We start from the raw sequence: 22,076 nt of genomic DNA, 5'->3' as shown, positions 1-22,076 counted from the left end.
CTGCAAGGACGCTACGTGGGATTTGCCAGGATGATGATAATGACGATTCAAAGTTTAACGAGATATAGCGCTAATATATATCAAAGACAAGGAAGAAGAAATACATAGGTCAACAAATGTACTCTGAATTTAACATTGGCCCGATACCTGTATCTGTCTTCAAAAAATTGATATTCAATCCTTGCCTCTCCTTTTGGCTGAGCAGACAGAAGAGCATCCACCTTCATTACCAAGTCACTTGCACTGGAAGAGAGAAGGTTTTCAAGTACTCTGAAATATTTATGTATTTCTCCCAGTATTACTGAAGATTATATAAAAATAAGAGGCTCAGGTTCTAATCTCAGATGCATGGACTATATGTTTTACTCCTCTCAAAAACAACCCCTTCATTGTTAATGTATATGTGCAGTAGTGCAATTTTTGAAACAGTGTGAAAATAGATGGTGCAAACTTCTGAAATTAAACTCTAACCCAGAGTATAGGAGCTATTATCCTCCTTTCTCCCGTCACCCAAAGATCCCATGATTTCTCTGAGGTAACTCTGAAGATTTTTCTGAAGATCTAAGCACTCATAAGGCATGATCACCAGTGGACTCTCTCTGGAAAAAAAATCACTCCTTTATGTACAAGAGGGTTAATTGTTGAGCAATGCAAATCAGATTGCATTGGTAGTGACTGAATCTGCTGCCTCCAGAGCTCTTCCTGCCTCTGCCAGACCAATAAGAGATTAATTGAACCCAGCTCTCATAACTTTGCAGAGCACTCTTCCTGGGCAGCTCCAGAAGTTTTTTTTAAAAACTACAATTCTCTTTAGAGCACTGGTAAGCAATTCCATGCATCGAGCAAATTTGAATGCAACATGGTGCCATAGTTAACAAAGAAATTCACTGTTGACAATTACTTCCCTTTTATCATTCCCTGAATACTTAACCTAGTATTTTAAGTATCATTCACATTTTCCAGATTAAAGAAAAACACCTTTTGTAAGCTCCAATTCTGTGACAAAATAATAAATCTGAAGAATAAAACACTAAACAATAAAAATTGGGTTGCATGGTATAGCAGTACTAACTAGTGATGCCATTGTTAAGGATCTGTCAGCTTTTCCCATAATTAACTCCTAGTCTCATGGGTTTATAGCGACAATTGTGCAAGTCTTTCATAACAAAACTATATATCTGATGAAATCTCCTAAATTCTGGCATGTTTTCTAATCCAGAGCCGAGTCCAAAGCTGGGCCTGTATCTGCTAGAACCTTGGCTCAGCTGTGCCCAAAATTCAGCACAAGTTCAAACTATATCCTCCTTCCCTTCCCTTCTCTCCAACCCCTTTCCTGGAGCAGGCCTTAAGCATTCTCCCTTTCCTTCTACTGGCTATGGGTATAAATGGATCTATGGCATGGCTAATACTCACTCTGATAGAATTGTGGTGTGCAAGGTCTCAGCACAATAGTGAATGTCTTTACACTTAAAAATCTGTTTGACTATGTTAAAAAATGCACACAGTTGGCTTTTAAAAGGTAGCAGGAGGTCACAGTAAAGCAAGGGTGAGTTTTGCAGGCTGTATAACCTAAATGAACGGGATACTCAAGAGATTCTACAAACTCAAATTGTAAATAGATGGCAGTGTACAGGAATCAGTGTCTTTTGGAAACTTGTATATGTTCCTTAGAACTTGAACATGACTAGATTTTTAAAATACATTTTGTTGAACCCATAATAAGGATCTGTGTGTCTCTCCACCCTTTTGCCCCCTCCATTCATTTTTTCCTCCTGTGTCCCACCATGAAATGCTGATAAATTAAGAATGAAGTTTTAAAAGAAGCTTATGTGCTTATATAGTCACTGTTATTGATACAGAAATGTATTTTGGATCTATAATACTCAAATAAATATTAAAGGCTAATCAGCTAAACTCCAATATGTCCACAAAACAAATTCTTTGCAGCATCATGATAGCATGTTCTCTTTCCCATTTTCTTCCTCTTTCTCTGTTTGTAAGTAAATATTGTAGCAATCCAACATCTGCATATACTGTAAAACCCAAGCACCCAGGAGCACGTGGGTTAAAACACTTTCAAATCTAATCTTATATGGCCACCCCTCCCGCCCCCCCCAAAAAAAGTGTTGCCAGGCCATTAGCAATATGTTGATTCATGTGTAGAAATGTAAGAGATTTCATTCTAAACACAGGCCACAGTAGGGAGCAGCAACCATATTTTTTCCCCATTTAAAAGGTTATTTTTCTCTTAGTACATGGAGCTGTTCTGTAGTCAGGGTGAGCTACAGCAGGGTTTTAACTGTACCTGGCTTGAAAGAAGAGTGAGTGCAGAGCGCACATCTGTCTTTTCTTTTTTGGGGTGCCACCCTTATTCCTCTTCACATTTCTTCCCATTCTGCACGACTGTTGCTATACTAGCCCCTTTCCTCCAACCAAGAGACCACAACATGAACCCCATGACTAACAGAACAATGTTCTGCATCCATGCCATTAAGCTTGCTGTACAGAGGATTATTTTAATGATATAGACCAGTGGTTTTCAACCTTTTTCATATGCAGACCCGTAAATGAAGGTGCGTCCCCCTTTGAAAAGCTTAGACATAGTCTGCAGACCCCCAGAGTTCACTGGACCACAAGTTGAAAACCACTGATACAGACAGCATGTTTCTTGGTTTTCCAGTCACTTCAATAATTTATTTCTGAAGGAGAGTGCGTCGGCTGCCGAAGGCCATCAAAGCTGATTCAACTCAATACAGCAACTTAAAATGTCTTTTTCCCCTTATCCCCTCTAAATATTTTATTATTGGCAAGATGAATACATGACTGTTTGTTTATAGTCTAGTGTACACTTTATACAAACCGAGACAACAGTCTGCTTCCTCTCCCCTCTTCCCATTACAGAAGGCCATGTTACTGACTTGAGCCCTGCTTTCAATCAGTCCACTTAGTTCCCGTTCCTATTTACTTACAGATCTTCCTCTACTCCCAACTGCTGAATATGGGATTTGATTTTCTGTCCTGATGTCTTCAGTATAATATTCTCTAGGAGGTGGAAATCATCCTGATTGAACAGCTCATTGTCTTCTAATGGGCCAATAATCTACAAAGAAAATGGAGTCAGACTTATTAGGTAAGTACTGTGCTGAAACAAAAGTCAAAGACATTTTAAAGATACATACTTTGGGCCCAATCCTGCAGGTGCCAAGTGCCCTTGAGTTATATTAATATCAATGGGAGTTGAAGGTACTAATCACCTCTCAAAGGGTGCTCAGCAATGTGGAGGATCAGACCTGTCGCTATGTAAAATATATACTTTCTCAGCATCTACTGAGTACTTGGAGACTGAGATGCATCGTATTATGTAAATCAAACTCTTGAGGGTGCGATAGAATTCCAGACCAGAATCCCACTGCTCAGCAAACACTATCAAATCATATTTCTCAAACATCAGATATATTAGAGTTGCCCAGTGAATTCTCAATGACAGGAATAAAACACTTACAATGTATGACTATGTGACAGGGAATGTACAGTAACTCCTCACTTAACGTTGTAGTTATGTTCCTGAAAAATGCAACTTTATGCGAAACGATGTTAAGCAAATCCAATTTCCCCATAAGAATTAATGTAAATGGAGGGGGGGGTGTTAGGTTCCAGGGAAATTTTTTTCACCAGACAAAAGACATTATATACATATACAGTATAAATTTTAAACAATTTGAAACAAACAGTTTAATATTGTACACAGCAATGAATGATTGTGAAGCCTGGTTGAGGTGTGTCATAAATAAACAGATCAGGGTTAAGGTCTCTTACCTGGAAAGGGTTAACAAGCTCAGTAACCTGAGAAACACCTGACCAGAGGACCAATCAAGGGACAGGATAATTTCAAATCTCTGTGGAGGGAAGCCTTTGTCTGTGTTCCTTGTTTGCTCTGTTCTCTCTTTGGATCTAAGAGAAGCCAGACATGTCTCCAAGTTCTCCTGGAGTAGTTCCTACTATCCAATAGTGAATATTAATTAGAAAGGCGGATTAGTCTTATAATTTGATTTCTATATTTGCAATTGTGTGTTTTGCTATAGAATTTCTTTAATTCTGTACTGTTATTGCTTTTACTGAGAAAGAAGGGGAGGGGGAATTCTCTCCAGAGATTGATAAGTTTAGACCCTGTGTATTGTTCCATCTTGATATTACAGAGACAGTTACTTTCTTTTTATTCTTTAATAAATCTTTTCTGTTAAGGACTTGGTTGATCTTTCCTTGGGTGAATTCTCAGGGAAAGGGGAGGAGGGAGGAGGAAGGCATCCCTCTGTAGTTGAATCCCGGTATCTCTCCTAGGAAAAGGGAGGGGGGAGGAAGCAGGGGGGAATGGTTTACTTCTTCTAGGTGTAAGAACTCCATGGATTTGGGGCTCTTGGGATCCCCAAGGATTTTGGGGAAGGACTGTGTCCCAATACACGTACATTATTGGGTGGTGGCAGCTTTTACCAGATCTAAACTAGGATTTTAGTTTAGAGGAGTCCATGCAGGTCCCCATATTGGAACCCAACAGCTCCAAGTGGGGGAGAAACCTATGACATGGTAGGCAGCGGTTGGGATGTATTAAGAACCAGAAGCCATAAAGAGCTATTCTCTTCTTCTAGAGCAGGAAAGCAACCTGAGAGAAGAAAGGGGGGTAGAAGTATTCAGCTTCTAGCAAGGTTTTGTTAGAAGGAGATTTTCAGCGAGGCTGGCTGAAGGGAATAAGGGTTTTCTAACAAGGCTTTTGTTAGAAGGGACACCTACTGAGAGGGTACTTAGCAATTTGCAAGAGACAGTTGCAAGACCGGTTTGTTTAGTGCTGTGAGGAGGAGGGGAACATTTTTTTTTTCTCTTTCTCAGTCTAAAGCACAGTTGGTAGCTGTGAACCAGCTACATCAGCATAACACCAAATGCAAATACAGAGTTTTTGTTTCTTTTCTATTCAGTCTCTCCGGGAATAGAAAGGGGTAGGAATTGGGGGAAACAGTTCACTGACTGCAGAGGGGTATGGCCAGCACCAAAAAGCACAAAGACATGAGTACCAGTCAAACAGCTGACCACAAGAAAGACATGGAGAAGCAACAAGCCAGAGAGGCTGACCACAGGAGGGTGTTGGAGCTCCAGAGGGAGGCCCACCAGCAGACCCTGGAATTAGCAAGAGCTAACCCAAATGTTCCAGCCAACCCTAACAATCCTTCTCCAGGCACTGTTCCCCATCCCAAGAAATTTCCCACCTACATGGCAGGTGAGGACACTGAGGCCTTCTTGAAAAATTTTGAAAGAACCTGCCATGGGTACAGCATCCCTGAAGACCAGTACAAGGACTGGTCAGGAAAGTGGACTTTTGCTGTCTATGACAATTATTCCATCCCCATGCTACTGGGGGAAGACTTGGCCAACCATGTGGAGCTGGCCAAGAGGGGGGGAGTGGTCACCCGCAGCCAGGCCAAACAAGCTTCCACTCCCATCCCTGTTCCTGAGCCATCCACCAGGACCCCGTCTGTGTTACCAGAGACCCAGACAGAGGTGGTGGAACCGTATCCCATGCCAACAACTACAGCAGCCATAGTACATCCAGTCCCGGGACCGGAACTGGAAGAGCAACCAGCGGCAGAACCAGCGCCAGCACTGACGCCAGTGCTTGCAACTCCACCGCCAGGGGGCGCCAACGGGCCTGAACTGGCAGAAGCAGCAGACATCTCTACCCAAGAGGCTCAGCCAGAGCCTGAAATATCACCTTGTGCACCAGCGGAGAGCGGTCCCCAGGCAACGGAAACAACCTCATCACCTACATCGCTTCCAGAGGGACCAAGTCCAAGTCCACAGTCTACGGAGGAACTGGTGTCTCCAGCCTCAAGGGAACAGTTCCAGACTGAGCAGGAAGCCGATGACAGCCTTAAGAAAGCTTGGGCGGCGGCACGAAGCAACCCACCGCCTCTCAGCTCTTCTAATCAATCCCAGTTTGTTGTAGAACAAGGACTTTTATATAAAAAGATTCTTTCTGGTGAACACCAGAAAGGCTGGCATCCTCAAAAACAGTTGGTAGTTCCAACTAAGTACCGGGACAAGCTCTTAAGCTTGGGCCATGACATCCCAGTGGTCATTCTGGGGTGGACAGAACCAAGGACAGGTTGGGGAAGTCCTTCCACTGGGAGGGAATGGGCAAAGACGTTGCCAAGTATGTCCGGTCAAATGGTTAAAAAGTGTTCTTCAGTGTCAAATATCTTGTTGTTTACATACTTAGTAGTATATGTAATAGTGCATGTGTTTTGTTAATCTGTTTATTTTAAAGTTCTAGAAGGAAATCACCGCCAGTGTGGTTCCCCCACTGTCTGCGATTTGGGGGGCGTGTCATAAATAAACAGATCAGGGTTAAGGTCTCTTTTACCTGGAAAGGGTTAACAAGCTCAGTAACCTGAGAAACACCTGACCAGAGGACCAATCAAGGGACAGGATAATTTCAAATCTCTGTGGAGAGAAGCCTTTGTCTGTGTTCCTTGTTTGCTCTGTTCTCTCTTTGGATCTAAGAGAGGCCAGACATGTCTCCAAGTTCTCCTGGAGTAGTTCCTACTATCCAATAGTGAGTATTAATTAGAAAGGCGGATTAGTCTTATAATTTGATTTCTACATTTGCAATTGTGTGTTTTGCTATAGAATTTCTTTAATTCTGTACTATTATTGCTTTTACTGAGAAAGAAAGGAGGGGGGAATTCTCTCCAGAGATTGATAAGTTTAGACCCTGTGTATTGTTCCATCTTGGTATTACAGAGACAGTTACTTTCTTTTTATTCTTTAATAAATCTTTTCTGTTAAGGACTTGGTTGATCTTTCCTTGGGTGAATTCTCAGGGAAAGGGGAGGAGGGAGGAGGAAGGCATCCCTCTGTAGTTGAATCCCGGTATCTCTCCTAGGAAAAGGGAGGGGGGAGGAAGCAGGGGGGAATGGTTTACTTCTCCTAGGTGTAAGAACTCCATGGATTTGGGGCTCTTGGGATCCCCAAGGATTTTGGGGAAGGACTGTGTCCCAATACACGTACCTTATTGGGTGGTGGCAGCTTTTACCAGATCTAAACTAGGATTTTAGTTTAGAGGAGTCCATGCAGGTCCCCGTATTGGAACCCAACAGCTCCAAGTGGGGGTGAGACCTATGACAAGGTGGTGGAGTAAGAGGGTGGAATATTTCCCAGGGAATGCCTTGCTGCTAAATGATGAACTAGCACTCGGCTGAGCCCTCAAGGGTTAATACGCTGTTGTTAATGTAGCCTCACACTCTACAAGGCAGCATGGACTGAGGTAGGAGGGAGGAAACACAATAGATGCAGGTCAGTAGCTGCAAACACTTCCCTGCAAAAACTGAACATGATGATGAGCCCATGCTATCCAGCTGGGGTACACCACGCCCTCCTCCTGACAGCACACGCACGGCTGCACAGGTGCTGACTTTCCAAAGCGCTGGGGGGGTGCATGCATAAGTGATAGAGAGAGACATGCATTGCCCCTTTAAGTATGCTGACCCCACTTCAAGTACGTTGCCCTTTTAAGCAGATCAGACAGGAAGCACCAGCTTCCAGCAAGCTCCCTCCATTCCTCCCTGAGCCCTGTCACCCTCCTCCACTTTGTGGAGGGGGGGGTACGGAGTGGGGTGCAGAAGCGGAGGACATCCTGATATCAGCAACCTTCTCCTTCCCTCCCCCAGCAAGCAGGAAGCTCCTGGGAGCAGCTCCAAGGAAGAGGAGAGGGCAGGGCAGGGCAGGAGCAGCACAGCAGTGTGGGGAGGGGCATCTGAACTGCTGCTGGGCAGCTGCCAAGCCACATACCTTACAGGGAATTTAGGGGAGCTGATGGGGGGGGCTGCTGGCCCTGCCTTGTTCTAGGAGGGGTTGGTTTTTCCAGATAATCCTGTAAACAGTAGACAAAGTAGGCAGCTGCCAAATGATGTTATAAGGCAGCGTTGCGCAACTTTAAATGAGCCTGTTCCCTAATAGATCAGCAACGTAACAACGAGACAACTTTAGGTGAGGAGTTACTGTAGTTAGCACTGAAAAAAAAAACCAATGCTCAGTGGCACCTGTTTTGGGTTTGTTGTTATAGTTGTTTGAAGTCAGGAGAAAAAATAAAGTTAATTACTGTGGACAAAAGGGTTTCATTGTTTGGAGTGGAATTTTACAGTGAAATGATTTAAAAAGTTGAATAGTGGAAGGTGCTGGATGTGGAGCTCTGGGCACTGACAGTAGCAACACAACTTTGTCTCACTGCCCAATGAATCTGCCTCAGCTTTGAATTGGAATTAGCCTCTCTTGGGTAAGAGGCCCTTGTGCTTCAAGTTGTGCTAGTCACAACTCACATTTTTGTTACTTGGACATTTGTCCAGTTGAAACTGTATTGAGAGTAGCCACTAATTTCACACACAAGAAAGAGCCATCAGATGGTAATAACCTTTGGCGACGGTCAACCTGGGCTGGATTTGAACCGGTGACCTAAAGAAGAAAGGTTCTGCATCTCATTCCTAGATCCCCATTGTCACTCAAGCCTTCCTTATTTGCTACATATTGAATATGTCTGTCTCCCTCTCTGGGAAGTGACCTCACCCTTCCATTGCTGATCACTGCCCTCTGTCCTTTCTGCAACTTAAGAACATCCCTGCAGTACATGGCATGAGACAGTATAAAATCCACTTTGGGGGATTCAAAGGCCTCTTTAAAAGTATTGACATCCATACCCTGAAAGAAAAAAAGAAAACATATTATCACTCAAATGAGAACCATAATAGAGACTCTGCATAAATGCCCTGTGATAGATGGACACTACTTGTTAAACTGTCTTACCAAGTTTTTACAAACCTCTTCATAGTTTGCTACACCTAGCCCACAAACCCTTTTTCTCTTTATTCCCTTTCTCCTGTTCTCTGTTTGATCCCTGGCCTCTTTCTGTCCTTTTCAAACAATCAATCTCAGAACTTTTGATGTGAAAGCCTTATTGTCTGCCATTCCTGCTACTTGGAATAGTCATAATGAGTTTCTTTATTCTTAATGACTTGGTATCACTTTTTCAAGTTTAATTTGAAAACATTTTCTCCTTTTCCTCTACTTATTAAAGTGACACCATCAAACATAGCTAATTTTGAAAAGTAACTCAGCAATAGTTTCAGGTACTACCCTGCCTGAAAGCCCCATTGCTAATTTTGCAGTTCTCAGAATCACATTTTCTTATTCTTCTAATATTGTCTCTCCCCATTTGTTGTTTGAAGAATTCATATGCCCAGAAAATGGAAGCTGAATATGCACAATAGGGTAACAAACGCAACAAGTAATTAAATTCAAAAACAGTGGGCCTGTCATTCCTCAGTCCTTTTTGACCTTATAATAGGAAGGCTTAATTTTAACTATTGTTTTTTGTCTTGAATGTAATGATCTAAAGCATTTTTGGGACACAATTTTAAAAAAAGAAAATCTAAACAATGTTTTACTAGACTTGCACGGAAAAAGGTATTTTTTTAAAAATCAAGACCCACTGGGTTTCAAAGCCATAAAAATAAAGTAAATAATCCTCTCTCTCAATTGTGAAACCACGCTGAGTTTGGTGAAATTAATCCACTAAGGACAAGAATTAGAATTTTTGCGTGAGCATATTGCATCAAGAGTTACAACCTGCATTTACCCTAAGAAATTCATCAGAAGAGCTAGCAAAGCATCCCGCCACTGGTAAAAGCCATCACAAGTACTTACACCAACCGCGAATTCTGTGATGTCAGCTCCTGCCTCCAGTGCCTTTGCTGTCTCTTCTTTAGCCATTTTAGTGATGAAGTTCTTGGCATTGTTTGACGTTTGTGTCTGTAAAGCTGCCCATATGGCCCTGGTGATGACTGTGTTCTTGTTGGCTGGATCTTCACTAGGGTTATTAATCATGCTAATTCGGACATGATTACTGGATTTCTGTGTTTTAATAAAGTGCTAGTTAGAACGCATTTAGAATTCTAGTCTGTTTTTAGATAAGTGGGATAAATCCATTATAATAAAAAGAAAAAGGAAACTGCTCTGTATAGCTTAATGGGAAATATTTATTCCAAATCAGGTAGTCAGCAGTTCAAGGCTAACAGGACTAGTGATAATGAATGACTTTAAACTAACTTATTTATTATCTGCATAGCACCAGCATGCTTAGAATATTACAGACAACTATGAAGCCAAGATTCCTGCCACAAAGAACTTACAATCCAAATACTAAATAGATCCCAAAGCACTGTGCAAACCAATCACCATGTATATTGTGTGTCTGCTTTGTACTATTGCCTTGTTTTATACTGAAGTGTAGCCACTGCAGGAATGAAACCTGGCAATACTACATGACTATTTTGGACAAAAACATGAAAAAAATATATTTTCCACTCTTAAAGGATAATTTAGGTAGGTAGAATGAAATTACTAAAGCTGACATTTACCCAGGATAAACAGGAGTTAACACTCTACTTTTACAACAAGCACTACAGGGTATGAATGAGCCCAAGGGGTCAAGACCTTAAAGCTGGCGTATCAGGTAGCACCGCCCCTGCACACCTGACACCCTTATGTGGCACTGGTTCTAATACTGAGAGGGAACAGCACCCCCTATTCAACATCAACATCATTTCCCACAGCATCTGTTTTCTTTTAGAGAGTAATGATCCGGCTTGAGCATGACAAGATCTGACAAAATCCCAGCTTTCGGTGGCATGGCTGCAGAAATTCAAAGTATTTGCCAGACACTTGCAGCTTATTTAGAAGCCAGAAAAATTAAACTTGCTACAGAAAGAACATTGGGCATGCTGTTTTATTAAGTGACTCACAACTATGTAATATTAAATACAAAATCTAAGTTAATACAGAAACGGTATTGAGAGAGTAAGTGAACAATAGTCAAGAAATTCTAAAGCACGATTCCCACCACAACTATAACAATTCTCCCCTCCCTGATTCCTGGTTTGTATTGAATTACTATGTAGGCGTAACTAGAACCCTTACTGAAACTGGCAATGTATCTGAGTTAGTTAAAATTGTAAGTTTCTTAATATTTATGTTAAAGTGCTCAATTGTCACAATCCAGGAACTGATTCTTTTTCTCACTCTTGAAAAAGAAAATTCAGCGACTTGCAGGGCAAGGTGCAAGGCTCTGCTGTTTACTCAGGCTTTTGCCTGAGGAGGGAATTGGAGAGAGACATTAAAGTAGCACTCTGATCAGAGTTCTTATTTCTCAAGTGTGTTTTTTGTGGAGGGTACAGGTTGATGTCCCAGAGATTGAAAGGGAGAAAGAAAAGAGAAAAAAAGAAAGTAATTACACAATATTGATGTTTATTTGAACGTGTAATTAATTTTGTGAGCAGGTACTGCATTGAAATACATCAGAATTATTTTGTCCAAAACACTGGACGAGAAAAATTCCTATGTTACAATCAGTGCAGATGAGTGAGACAAAGCAGAGGTTATAGTACAATGCTCACATGTAAGCCCAAGTCAAAACACAGCAGTGTCATTCTAATATTAGATCTGTCAGCCTGAACTGTGTCCATTATTATTTGCATTAGGATACGTGCCTACAGGCCACAACTGAGATTGGGTGCCCCATTGTGCTAGGCCCCATACAAAAACATATGGTAAGAGAGTGTCTCTACTACCAAAAAGCTCACAATATAGATAGAGAAGACAGAAAGAGGGTGGAAGGGAAATGTTGGAACAGAGAGGAGAAGTGAGTCCCAGTCCAGTGCTCTAGCCACTGAACCACACTGCCTCTCTTTTTAAATTGAAATGCTACCACCTACCTGATGTTTGATAGCATCATATAACAATTGTCTCCCAGAAGGTTTATCAAAATCTCCAACAATCCAAAAAGTAACTGGTCTAACAAAAGAATCATCTGTAGAAGAATAAAAATGCAACACTTGGGGAAAAAAGGCAGCTTCTGAATATTATCACATTGGCATTATACTGGGAAACACACACATGCAGGGGTTTGACAAAAGCAAAGGGCCACAAGGAAAGATGCAGATGAAGTTAAACAGTGATACTTATATGTATCATGAAAGTGGTATTACTATTAGATTAGGATTGATTTTCCTACTTAACAGATTGGAGGAACATGCATTATTATGCTTCTAAACTGAATTATTATTTGACTACTTGGTAAATTTAAAAATTATAAAAGGAACCTACGAACCTGCAAGTAACCTATAATTTCTCACTAGGGTACAAACATGCCTTTTCACCCTTCTTTAAGTGGTATCTTACAGAATCAGTTTTGTACAAAGAGATATTATAAAGAAATAAAACACATGCATCAGACAGTTTTTCGATTACCTGCAGGTTCTAGGCCAGCATTATACAGATATCAGAAAGTTCCCAAAGAACCTAAACATACTAAAGTAATAACCCAAGAAAGAGAAAGTGCTAAAGTTTGAGTTACCATAGATCTCCTTGGAGGACATTCCTGGACACAAGTAAAAAGGAAAGAGTGGAAGAAAAGGTAAATGTCATTATTAATTTCCATAACAAACTCTACAATAAAAAGGAGCTAGCTGTACGGCATAGTATATGCAGGGATCATGTTACTAAACCGCTAAAATTGAGAGTAAATGAGCAAGCGTTGTTTGCCAGCAATACTACAAAAAGACTTGTTTTTTGTTTTGTTTAAATGAGTGCAAAATATTATATCCAACAGTGACCCTACAACAGAATTTGAGGAAGGCACTGGAGCCAAAACTCCTATTTTTGCAAGAAGCAGCATATTATGATCTAGATGTGGCCAGCTATTGCTTTTATGTCTCACTTAGGGTATGTCTACACAGCAGATGTAAGGGAATTCCCAGCTCAGTTGGACATACACGTGCTAGCTCTGCTCAAGTTAGAGTGCTAAAAATAGCAGTGTGAAAATGGGAGGCAGTTCAGTGTCACTGCCTGAGTATGCATCCAGGTCAGGTGGGATTGTACTCAAGTGGCTAACCCATGCCCCCACTGCTATGCTGATGTTTGTAACAAGCTAACTCAAGTAGAGCTGGGTTACATGAACTGGGAATCACCCTCATAGCTGCTGTGTAGACAGCCTTAGCACGAGTTCAGTACCACTGCAGAGGGAAGAATACCAACTGGTGAGTGAGCAAAACCTAGGCTTTTCCACTATTTAGAAAAAGAAACATGCCACATTATTCCATGTAATCAGATACTAGCTATCCAGTACCCTGAATAACTTCAGAGGCAGCAAGCCAAAAGCTGTAAATTAAGCAGGAGCAGCTCAAAAACAACATGCCTCCATAAGCAGGAGGAGTCCAGTTAGGTGCTGAGATCAGCAGACAACAGGAAAGTGGATACTAGGTGAAACTAAACAGATCTAAAGAAATTTTAGCTGTGAAGGGGCAACTGATTCTCCAGCTGGTTAGTAAATATTCATGCTGCCATCCACTTTCCATGGAAATGTCTGCTTCTGTGCTGACCTAGACTGTACACTACAATAGAAAAGGTACTTTCAAATGAGAATTTGGAGATGTATTGTCTATTTTAAGTGCTACAAAGAAAAATAAGGAACAGCCCTAATTGGCTGCACATGAACAAATGGCTAAGCAGAGGACAGGGAGCATTGGAAACATTTACAGCAGTACAGGAAGGAGGCAATGCCTGGGGACAACGTCAGGAGAAACTCGAGAGTCACTTAAAGAACAACTTGAGTAGTTCCAAAGATAGGAAGGAAAAAGAAAAAGAAAAAAATCAAGTACTGGTGTGTCAGGAAGTTTAAATAGCCAAGATGGGAACATATTCAGGGCCGATTGAGTATGAACTTTTCATGTCAGGGACCATATCTGTTTGTGTGTGTTTGTACATCATGTAGTACAATGAGGTCCTAATCTTGATAGGGGCTTTTGAGTACAATTGTAATATAAGTAATACAATATTTGACCATGCAGTTCATGCACAAAGTGCAAGAATTGCAAGATCAGACCAGATTAATCGTCAGTCTGATTACTGGGCAATTATGCAAACTTCTGAAGCTCAGACAACTATTGTTTAGCTTAGGTCTCAAAGCAGAGGGCTCTGATCCCTTATACATTTTTATCTTAGGCAATGTAACTGCAGATTATGTTTTTTCATAAGAACATCTAATCCTTTTCTATATTCATCTAGGCTCTTTGATTCGATAATATCACGTGGCAGTGAGATCCACTGGTTAATTGCCCTTCAAATGAGTGGCATGTTTTCACTTGGAATACCATGTTCAGTTCTGGTCAGCACATCTTCAAAATCTGACTTTAGTAGAGATGAGCGTGCTCAGCACTTTGCAGGATTGGGCCTATGTTAGCATAAGTACACCAGAAATACAGTGCTGCTGTAAGAATAATTTGGTGGTAGGAGACAATCAATCATAGATAAGGCTAAATTTTAGTCATGATATTTTTAGTAAAACTCATGGACAGGTCATGGGCAGTAAATAAAAATGCACGGCCTGTGACTTGTCCATGAATATGTGTGTGCGCGTGTGTGTGTGTGTCTGTCTGTCTGTCTGTCTCTGGGGTGCTAGCCTGGGGGACTCTGCGGGTGCTCGGGGGCAGCCCGGGAGCAGGCGGTGGCACACGGCCTGGGACCCCTGCTGGTGCGGGGGGGCCGGTATTGGTGGGACTGGCAGACTCCCTACCTGGCTCCACGTCTCCCCAGAAGCGGCGACATCCCATTCCCTCAGCTCCTGGGTGAAGGCATGGCCAGGCAAGTCTGCACACTGCCTCTGCCTACAGGCACCGCCTCCGTAGCTCCCATTGGCCATGGTTCCTGGGGAGCCCCCCGAGGTAAGCGCTGCCCAGAGCCCTCACCCCATCCCGTGCTCCAACCCACATCCAAACTCCTGCTGCTGCGGGGGGGAAGGGGAGGAGGAGGAGGAGGCGGCACAGTGGCCTGAGACTGCCCCCTGGTGTGACTGGCCAAGGGATTGCCTGAGCCACTCAGGTGGCCCCTGGGCCAGGTGCACCAGCCGCTGCAGAAGTCACAGAGGTCACAGAAAGTCACTGAATCCGTGACTTCCATGACAAACTTGCAGCCTTAATCACAGAAGGTTACAGGTGGTTCAAGAGGGACAGGAGAGGAAGACCCAGGGAAAAAGGAGGGCAAGTAGTTCTATATATCTGAGAAGGATGTTAGTGACTGCTTCTCTTTGCCAAAGAGCTCAGTTACTATGGTGGCAAGGCCATACAGGAACCTAGAGAAACTGATGGACTCTAATAGAATCCACCAACTCACTGCCTAATCTTCTCTGAATCTGCACTCTGCCTTACTACTCACACTTCATCTTTTACAGTCTCTTGGCTTTGCACCTACTATGTTGCTACCAATGCCTGACAGTCTCCCATTTCCTGCCAACCCTCAACCTCTTCCTGCCTTCAGACCAGTTCTTACAAAAGGCTTTCCTTTGATGTCCTCCTCACCAGTTTTCTCCTTATTCTTCCTTCCCTGAAAAGATCCTCTCTTCAAATAAGATTGCTTTTCTGCCCTTAAGTGCTTGCAGTCTGTCTGTAAAGCTCTGACTAAATAGTGTGTGTTATTAAGATTTACATCGCTGTACTGTGCCAGAGGTCCCAATCAGGATCAAGAGTTAGTTGTATTAGGAACTGCACAAACACAGAAGTAGATTTAAGTTTATATTTTATCATGATTATTACCTTTCTTTGTTAAGTAGGTCATACTATTGGCTACAGCAGCTGTTTTATCTTTGGAATTCAAGAAAGTAAATCTAGCATAATCATCCACAAAAAAGTTATCTGCAAGAAAAAGATAAAATATTATAGGTGCAGAAACGGACAATACCATTAGAAGAAATACATCAATAACATTCACTGATATTTAAGCCACACATTACCCTAATAGCTTGACGCTGGTTTTGTGTTTGATTTCTGCTGTTTATGGCTAATATATCAATGAATGTTACTGTTACAAGACACACCAAAACCAACATATCATTCTCACAATGCAAAGTTCAACTGAAATCAGTAGTGCAAGGTCCCATTCAATTCAACTGCATCTTTGTGTAAAGAAATATGTATTTAAATCCATTGCATTACTACTCTCCAAACCATTCAAGTAAAATCACACATGTGCATCTGTAACTGTATTATTATTCTACATAGTCTTTCTGCATGGAGTATAACTGCTTAATATTTTAACCATGCAAAGGGGGAGAGGGATAGCTCAGTGGTTTGAGCATTGGCCTGCTAAACCCAGGGTTATGAGTTCAATCCTTGAGGAGGCCACTTAGGGATCTGGGGAAAAAATTGGTCCTGCTAGTGAAGGCAGGGGCTGGACTAGATGACCTTTCAAGGTCCCTTCCAGTTCTAGGAGATTGGTATATCTCCAGTTATTACCTTTACTGAAATCTGTACTATAGCAAATCCTAAATATTTCATCAATTTCTGTTCAAGTGGGGTTTAGGGATAGAGCAGCACTGCCTGATGTGTCTCACATAGTACAGGACTATTAGTCTTGGCTTTTGCTAGTCCTGTTAATGTCTCAGTTTCATGAGTCACTAAATTCCCCTACAAAAGGTAGAAGGAAAAAAAATAGAAAATGCATAACTACTATGAAAAATCTGACAGATATAAATGTTTATGCTGTTACTGGGCACAGCCTGACTCTCTTAGCACCAAGTGGGCTGGAATCTCTCCTCTTATACTATTGATGATAATACATTTTGACACTCTGCGTTCCACTGGGAAATCCCAATTCTTGTAAATAAATATTTATACAGGTCGGGTTTATTGAGTTGAAAGTGTCCCTTACTCGTGGCAGTTAGATCTAGGTACTCTCGGTCAGACATCAAGATCCTTGAATTGATTCTTGGAACAACATTAGGCTGGTTCATGATATATTCAACCACATCTTGATCACTGGACAATTCACCCTGAAGGAAAGAAGGAAGAAAAGCTGCTGCATAAGATACTGTTTTTCCAAACACATTTTTATTAAACTGCTTGAAAACAAAGTAATCGTGAATTAAGGTGGCTGGTGATCTTGCTTAAAGATTTTTTTATTTTTTTTTTAGGGCTCTTGCTTGACTTCAACTTTCAGAAAGCTAGGTCTCCCCTTGAAATCCCAGTTTAGAAACATCACATACCAAGTACACAGCTCTCTGGAAGAGGCTGGTGGTTTCCAGGATTTTTTGCATTGTTATGGTTTCTAGGTCATCAGGATCCAGCTGCTCTTTTTGAAAAGGCATTCCATTAAACAGCACAATAGGTAGAGGTCCCACACCTGTCTGCTCATAGTACCCTCTGCCTTCCTGATATAAAAGGAAAGAACAAACATAAGTATATTATCTCATTACTACATAGAAGAATTATGGCCTTCACTGTAACATACCCTAATTCCGCTGAAATCTATTCTGAACATTCTCCCAAATAGGGTAATATAAGCTTTACTACATATTCTGTATATATGATATTCAATACAGAAAACATAAGTTTATAATACCTCTTATATAGAAGACTCTATTATCTAGCGATCAGAAGTTCAAAAAAAAATTAAGAGTACTTCTTTATATTATCAAATAATAAAACAACTTGACAACCACTTGTTCCATTAAACCACTACCAGGAATTTATGATTTTATTGTGCATGTGGGTAGAAAAGGCACAATTTTAAAAGCTACATATAAATGGTTACATATCTGCATTTGAGCCAAAATCTCATGTAGAATTAATGACAAGAAGAGAACACACACTATGAAGTCCAAGTATAAATTAGTTCAACAGTGATGGCACATATGACAGAAAGCAAAGCCTTTTTAAAACACTGTTCTTTGCAATTCTATGAAAACACATTAGCGGGTATTTATTGTTACGACAAGTCTCTCCATTGCATGTAACCATCTTATGGTCTATTTTTATTATATTCAGTAATCTAAAAGCTAATTCAGTACTGTGACCTTAGAACCCCTCAATGCCAACTGGCAAGGGGGTTCTAAGAATATCCTGATCCTGATGTGTACATTCTGGTTCACAAATGAATATCACGTGTGGTCTTAAATGAAAGCCAGGGTCATGCTGGGCATTAATATTATTGTGAAATGTACATACAGATACTATGTAAGGAGCTATGCATATACACTGAAAATATGTGCCTAAAGTCTGTATCAAGGCAGAGATGTTTTTTTGCCAGAAATATGGGGGTGGAATATTCACCTCTCTGTCAACATGTAAATAAAGCATTATAAGACAACACAATAGAAACCCAATTTACATACAAAGTCAATGGGGGAGGGATGTGAAATCAACAGGGAGGCAGCAGAGTGGACAATAAGCTAGAAGGGGTTACCCTGACACTGGGTTACAGACAAACTTTGGGGGATATAAAGTGAAGGCAAGGAAGACACGCCTTTATCCTGAACCTATTAAGTAATCAGAAGTGTGATTACATTCATTAAAGCAGGATTATAACCTGCCCTGGCTGAAATGTTGTGAAGGACATTTGGGGTGAGATAATCTTGTTTAGATGGTAGGTTAACCTGTTAAAGTTAGTCTCTAGAAATCGTGTTATGATTTTATTTTATATGTAACCCTTTTGTTTCTATTATCCTTTCTCTGGTATCCTGAACCTTTGATAATAAACGTATGTGATTTTCACTATAAATATATCTCAGTGCTGAGCTGAATCATTCAAGCTGGTGTGTACACTGTTCCCTTAAGGACAGCAGACCCAGTATTACTGTGAGTGTCCAGTGGATAAGAGGCTAGACACTTCAGGGGAATAGTTCTAAAGGGCTTGGGGATTGGGATGCACCTACTGTTAGCCTGCAAGGCAAAGTAAGGGCTGGCATAGCCCAGAGGAGATTGTTTGGGTGGCTAACAGGCTGGTGGTGTTAGGGGGCTGACACCCAGTTAGGTATAAGCAAACATCCCTCTTACTGGAGCAAAGTGAGTAACAAGATGACACTCAGGCCTGGGTACTCTGAGAACTGTCATGAGCTGTCACTGTCACTCCCCCAAAATAGGATCTTCTCTATGCAATACCCTTAGGATTGCCAGATAGAGCCGATACTTACAAAAACCATCTTAGTGTTTCATCCCTTTATAACAGGCTAATCAAGGTTAAAAGTTAGGACATCATATCCTTTGAGCAGAAGATCTCGCAACTTTTAAGATTTGGCCACAATCTCTAGTATCAGGTAAAATCACTCGTAATGATCCCTTCAGTATTTTCTCTCTCTCTCTCTCTCTCAACAAACCTTTCAGGCTCTAACGCTTTTGTACATAAAGGGCTTTGTTTGAACATCCAAGTCCAGTAATTAAGTATCTTATGGCGGGGGAGGAAGTTCAATGGGTCAGGAGCACCTAGTCCAGTAGGGATACAAGAGCAGCTCGGTTTCATGCCCTAGCCTGATTTAGTATCATCTCTGCACTCAAGTTTCAGACAGCAACTTGGTAGGGCCTTCCTTTCCTTTACCATCTTCCCCCTCGATGCTTCCACTTTAAGCCTCAGAACTTTCAAAGCACCATTCCAACCTGCCAAAAGAGGCATCCCAAATATGGAGATTAGCTGATACCATGTACTTGTTTTAGGGCAATCTTCCCAGCATGCAGCATGAATTAGTTGGGGTAAGCCATCAGAGCATGTTACAGGATGGGACAGGGGAAGAAATCTACCCACATTCCAGAATATGGGTTGAAGCAGCCTCCATGGTCCCAGTGTTCCCTGTTTGGGTAGAGGAAGAAAGCCTAGAGGATCTACATAGCAGCAGAGCATCTCATTCTCACCCCAATTTCCAGAGTGACTGCACACAGGGAGGCCCCACCAGACCTGGGTTCCTCGGCATGCCAGGTTCCTCCTCAAATCTTGCCCCTCTACAGTGAAATAGCACCAGTTTGATTGCCGAAGGGCTCTCTGCCTCAGCACAAAGAGGGGTGGGATTTGCCCTGTCAATATACTTGCTGAAATAATATTCAGTAAATGGTATATTAAACAGTGAACTACCAGGATAACAATACTTTAATCTCACAAAATTCTTACCTTCCTGTTTTGATCATAAACAGAATCAATCCCCAGAATGCTGTTCACTTCTACATAAGGATACTGCTTCTCGAGAACGCTAACCACATGTTCAACCTGCAGCTGATCTCCAGTTTTTACTTTGTTATATATCTGAGGAGGGGAGGCAAATTCAGATTTATAGCCATGACTGATTTTTCCCTCTCTTTCCCAAACATAACATATCCGCTATACTCCAACTTCTAATGTAGAACATTTATGGCAACTTAGTTATGATGTGTGATAATAGTCTATATACAAATACAAGCCAAATGATAAACATCGCTAGTCTTGAAAATTAGCCTGCTATGCCTCAGTATAAGAGTTCTTATGCTGAGATAACTATTGCTATATTCTCTAACCTCAATATTGGCCAGAATGGCAAACATTTCTTGTGATTCAAATGTTTTCAGAAAGATGTGCAGCAAAGCAAATTTCAAATTAAACAAATCAAAAGGGCTGCATGTTTTTCTGCAGAATAGTCCCAGGATTTTTGCTTACAACCATGATCTAGGAGGCTGATTTCCCCTTGTAAATTAGGAAACATCTTTGTTTCACTTTTTTTAACGTGCTAGATATTATTTCTTTGATTTGCAACTAATCATTAGTATATCAAAACAAATCGAAGGAAGAACAAAGCAAAGTTTACAAGCCACTAGCAATTTAACTGAATTAAAAAATTGTGCCTCTTGTAACCATTTTAAGTTAACATGATTGCACACTGTAAGCTGCAAGTGAAAATGAGTTTGCTTTTCTCATCCTAGTACTCATCACAAAATTATCTGGCAGGATTGGCAGTCTCTACTAAAGACAAGCCCAGAACTACAATAGTAAGTGACATAGCAGGCTAGGACTGAGATGCGTGGGCAGAACTAGGGAATGGGAGGTAAGGTGACACAGAAAACTTACATAGTGCTTTCAATTCTATTTGATCCTTGTTTTCATTATCAAAAATTTTACCAACAAAATTTTAAAAGAGAAAAAGTGTTTGAAGTGCACTTCATCAGATACTAGAGATTCAGAGTTGCGGAAGTAATATAAATTTCTCTTATTACCTATTTTCCCATTAACACAGAGTCTCTCTCATACATCAGATATTAAACATGCATTTATGAACACTTACAGATATAAGAGTCTGGAAGGCATAATTATTATCCACTTCTTGCGCAACATAATTAAATGCTCTAAGAAGGGCAACCCCAGCATCTTGTAGCCCATCAACGTCTTCTGAGTCATTAACCACAAAGACCAGACCAATCCTGTAAAGAAAACAATCCCAAAGAACATGTGCCTGTTATGCAAATAAAATCGTAGTGAAGATTTTATTTGCATAACAAATAATGCAGAATAGCCAATGATTATAAAGATCTTAAGCAGGGGTTCTTGCTAGGTATGTTAATAAGCAGACTTGAATAACTCTAGTTCATGATCTCTACAAAACATTCCCTAGGGTTCACTCACTCAAATCCATTCATGTCTTTTGAGACTTTGAGTTAATCATGTTTTGATCATTTTGCCCTCCTTTTTCCTACTGTTTCTTGCTTTCTCCATTTTCTTTTGTTCTGTTGGAGGGATTGGCTTTTCTGGGCCACTTTTAACTGTTGAAAGTTTATACAACATCTCATGTGGCTAATAGTGAACACTTTGTAATAATCATGAAAGCCACAAAAGCTAAACTAATGCCCTCCCATAAAAATGTAGCATTACCTCAATGGGATGTGGTTGCTGAAGAACATCTCCGCCACGTTAAGCAATTCTGCTGTACTCTCATGGGAAGGATCCACTATAAGAACCTTTGGGCAATTACAAAATAAAGGTTTTACATGAGTTTGTTCCATTAAAAGCCCAAAACAGTGGTTCATGGTTAAGAAGACAGGTTTATTCATGTTTCACTGCAGAGGTATTATTGACATTTTACCCACTGTGGCACAAACAGACTAAGGGCTTTTCTACACTGGCAATTAACAGCGCTGCAACTTTCTGGCTCAGGCGTGTGAAAAAACACACCCCTGAGCGCAGCAAGTTGCAGCACCTGT

At 41.1% G+C, this 22,076-nt stretch overlaps 1 protein-coding gene across 2 annotated transcripts in view; it reads right to left on the bottom strand.

The window, feature by feature from the left end:
• The window catches only part of UGGT1 (UDP-glucose glycoprotein glucosyltransferase 1), a 93,154-nt gene that overhangs the window by 33,463 nt on the left and 37,615 nt on the right, over positions 1-22,076 (bottom strand). Inside the window, exons 15-26 of one of the 2 annotated variants that reach the window (XM_045029725.1) lie at positions 21,748-21,833; positions 21,164-21,299; positions 20,023-20,154; positions 17,132-17,296; positions 16,798-16,918; positions 15,684-15,782; positions 12,452-12,475; positions 11,811-11,905; positions 9,745-9,951; positions 8,608-8,739; positions 2,970-3,100; positions 148-243 (exon numbers count right to left, since the gene is read on the bottom strand). In XM_045029725.1, the coding sequence (XP_044885660.1) occupies positions 148-243; positions 2,970-3,100; positions 8,608-8,739; positions 9,745-9,951; positions 11,811-11,905; positions 12,452-12,475; positions 15,684-15,782; positions 16,798-16,918; positions 17,132-17,296; positions 20,023-20,154; positions 21,164-21,299; positions 21,748-21,833 (1,424 nt within the window). The remainder of the gene's footprint in view (positions 1-147; positions 244-2,969; positions 3,101-8,607; positions 8,740-9,744; positions 9,952-11,810; positions 11,906-12,451; positions 12,476-15,683; positions 15,783-16,797; positions 16,919-17,131; positions 17,297-20,022; positions 20,155-21,163; positions 21,300-21,747; positions 21,834-22,076) is intronic. The other variant, XM_045029726.1, reaches the window with a different exon arrangement.

Source organism: Mauremys mutica, chromosome 9 (genome assembly GCF_020497125.1).
Source record: "Mauremys mutica isolate MM-2020 ecotype Southern chromosome 9, ASM2049712v1, whole genome shotgun sequence".
Taxonomy (NCBI): domain Eukaryota; kingdom Metazoa; phylum Chordata; order Testudines; family Geoemydidae; genus Mauremys; species Mauremys mutica.
The sequence above is the reverse complement of the archived record's forward strand: the minus strand, read 5'-3'. Positions and strand labels throughout refer to the sequence as shown.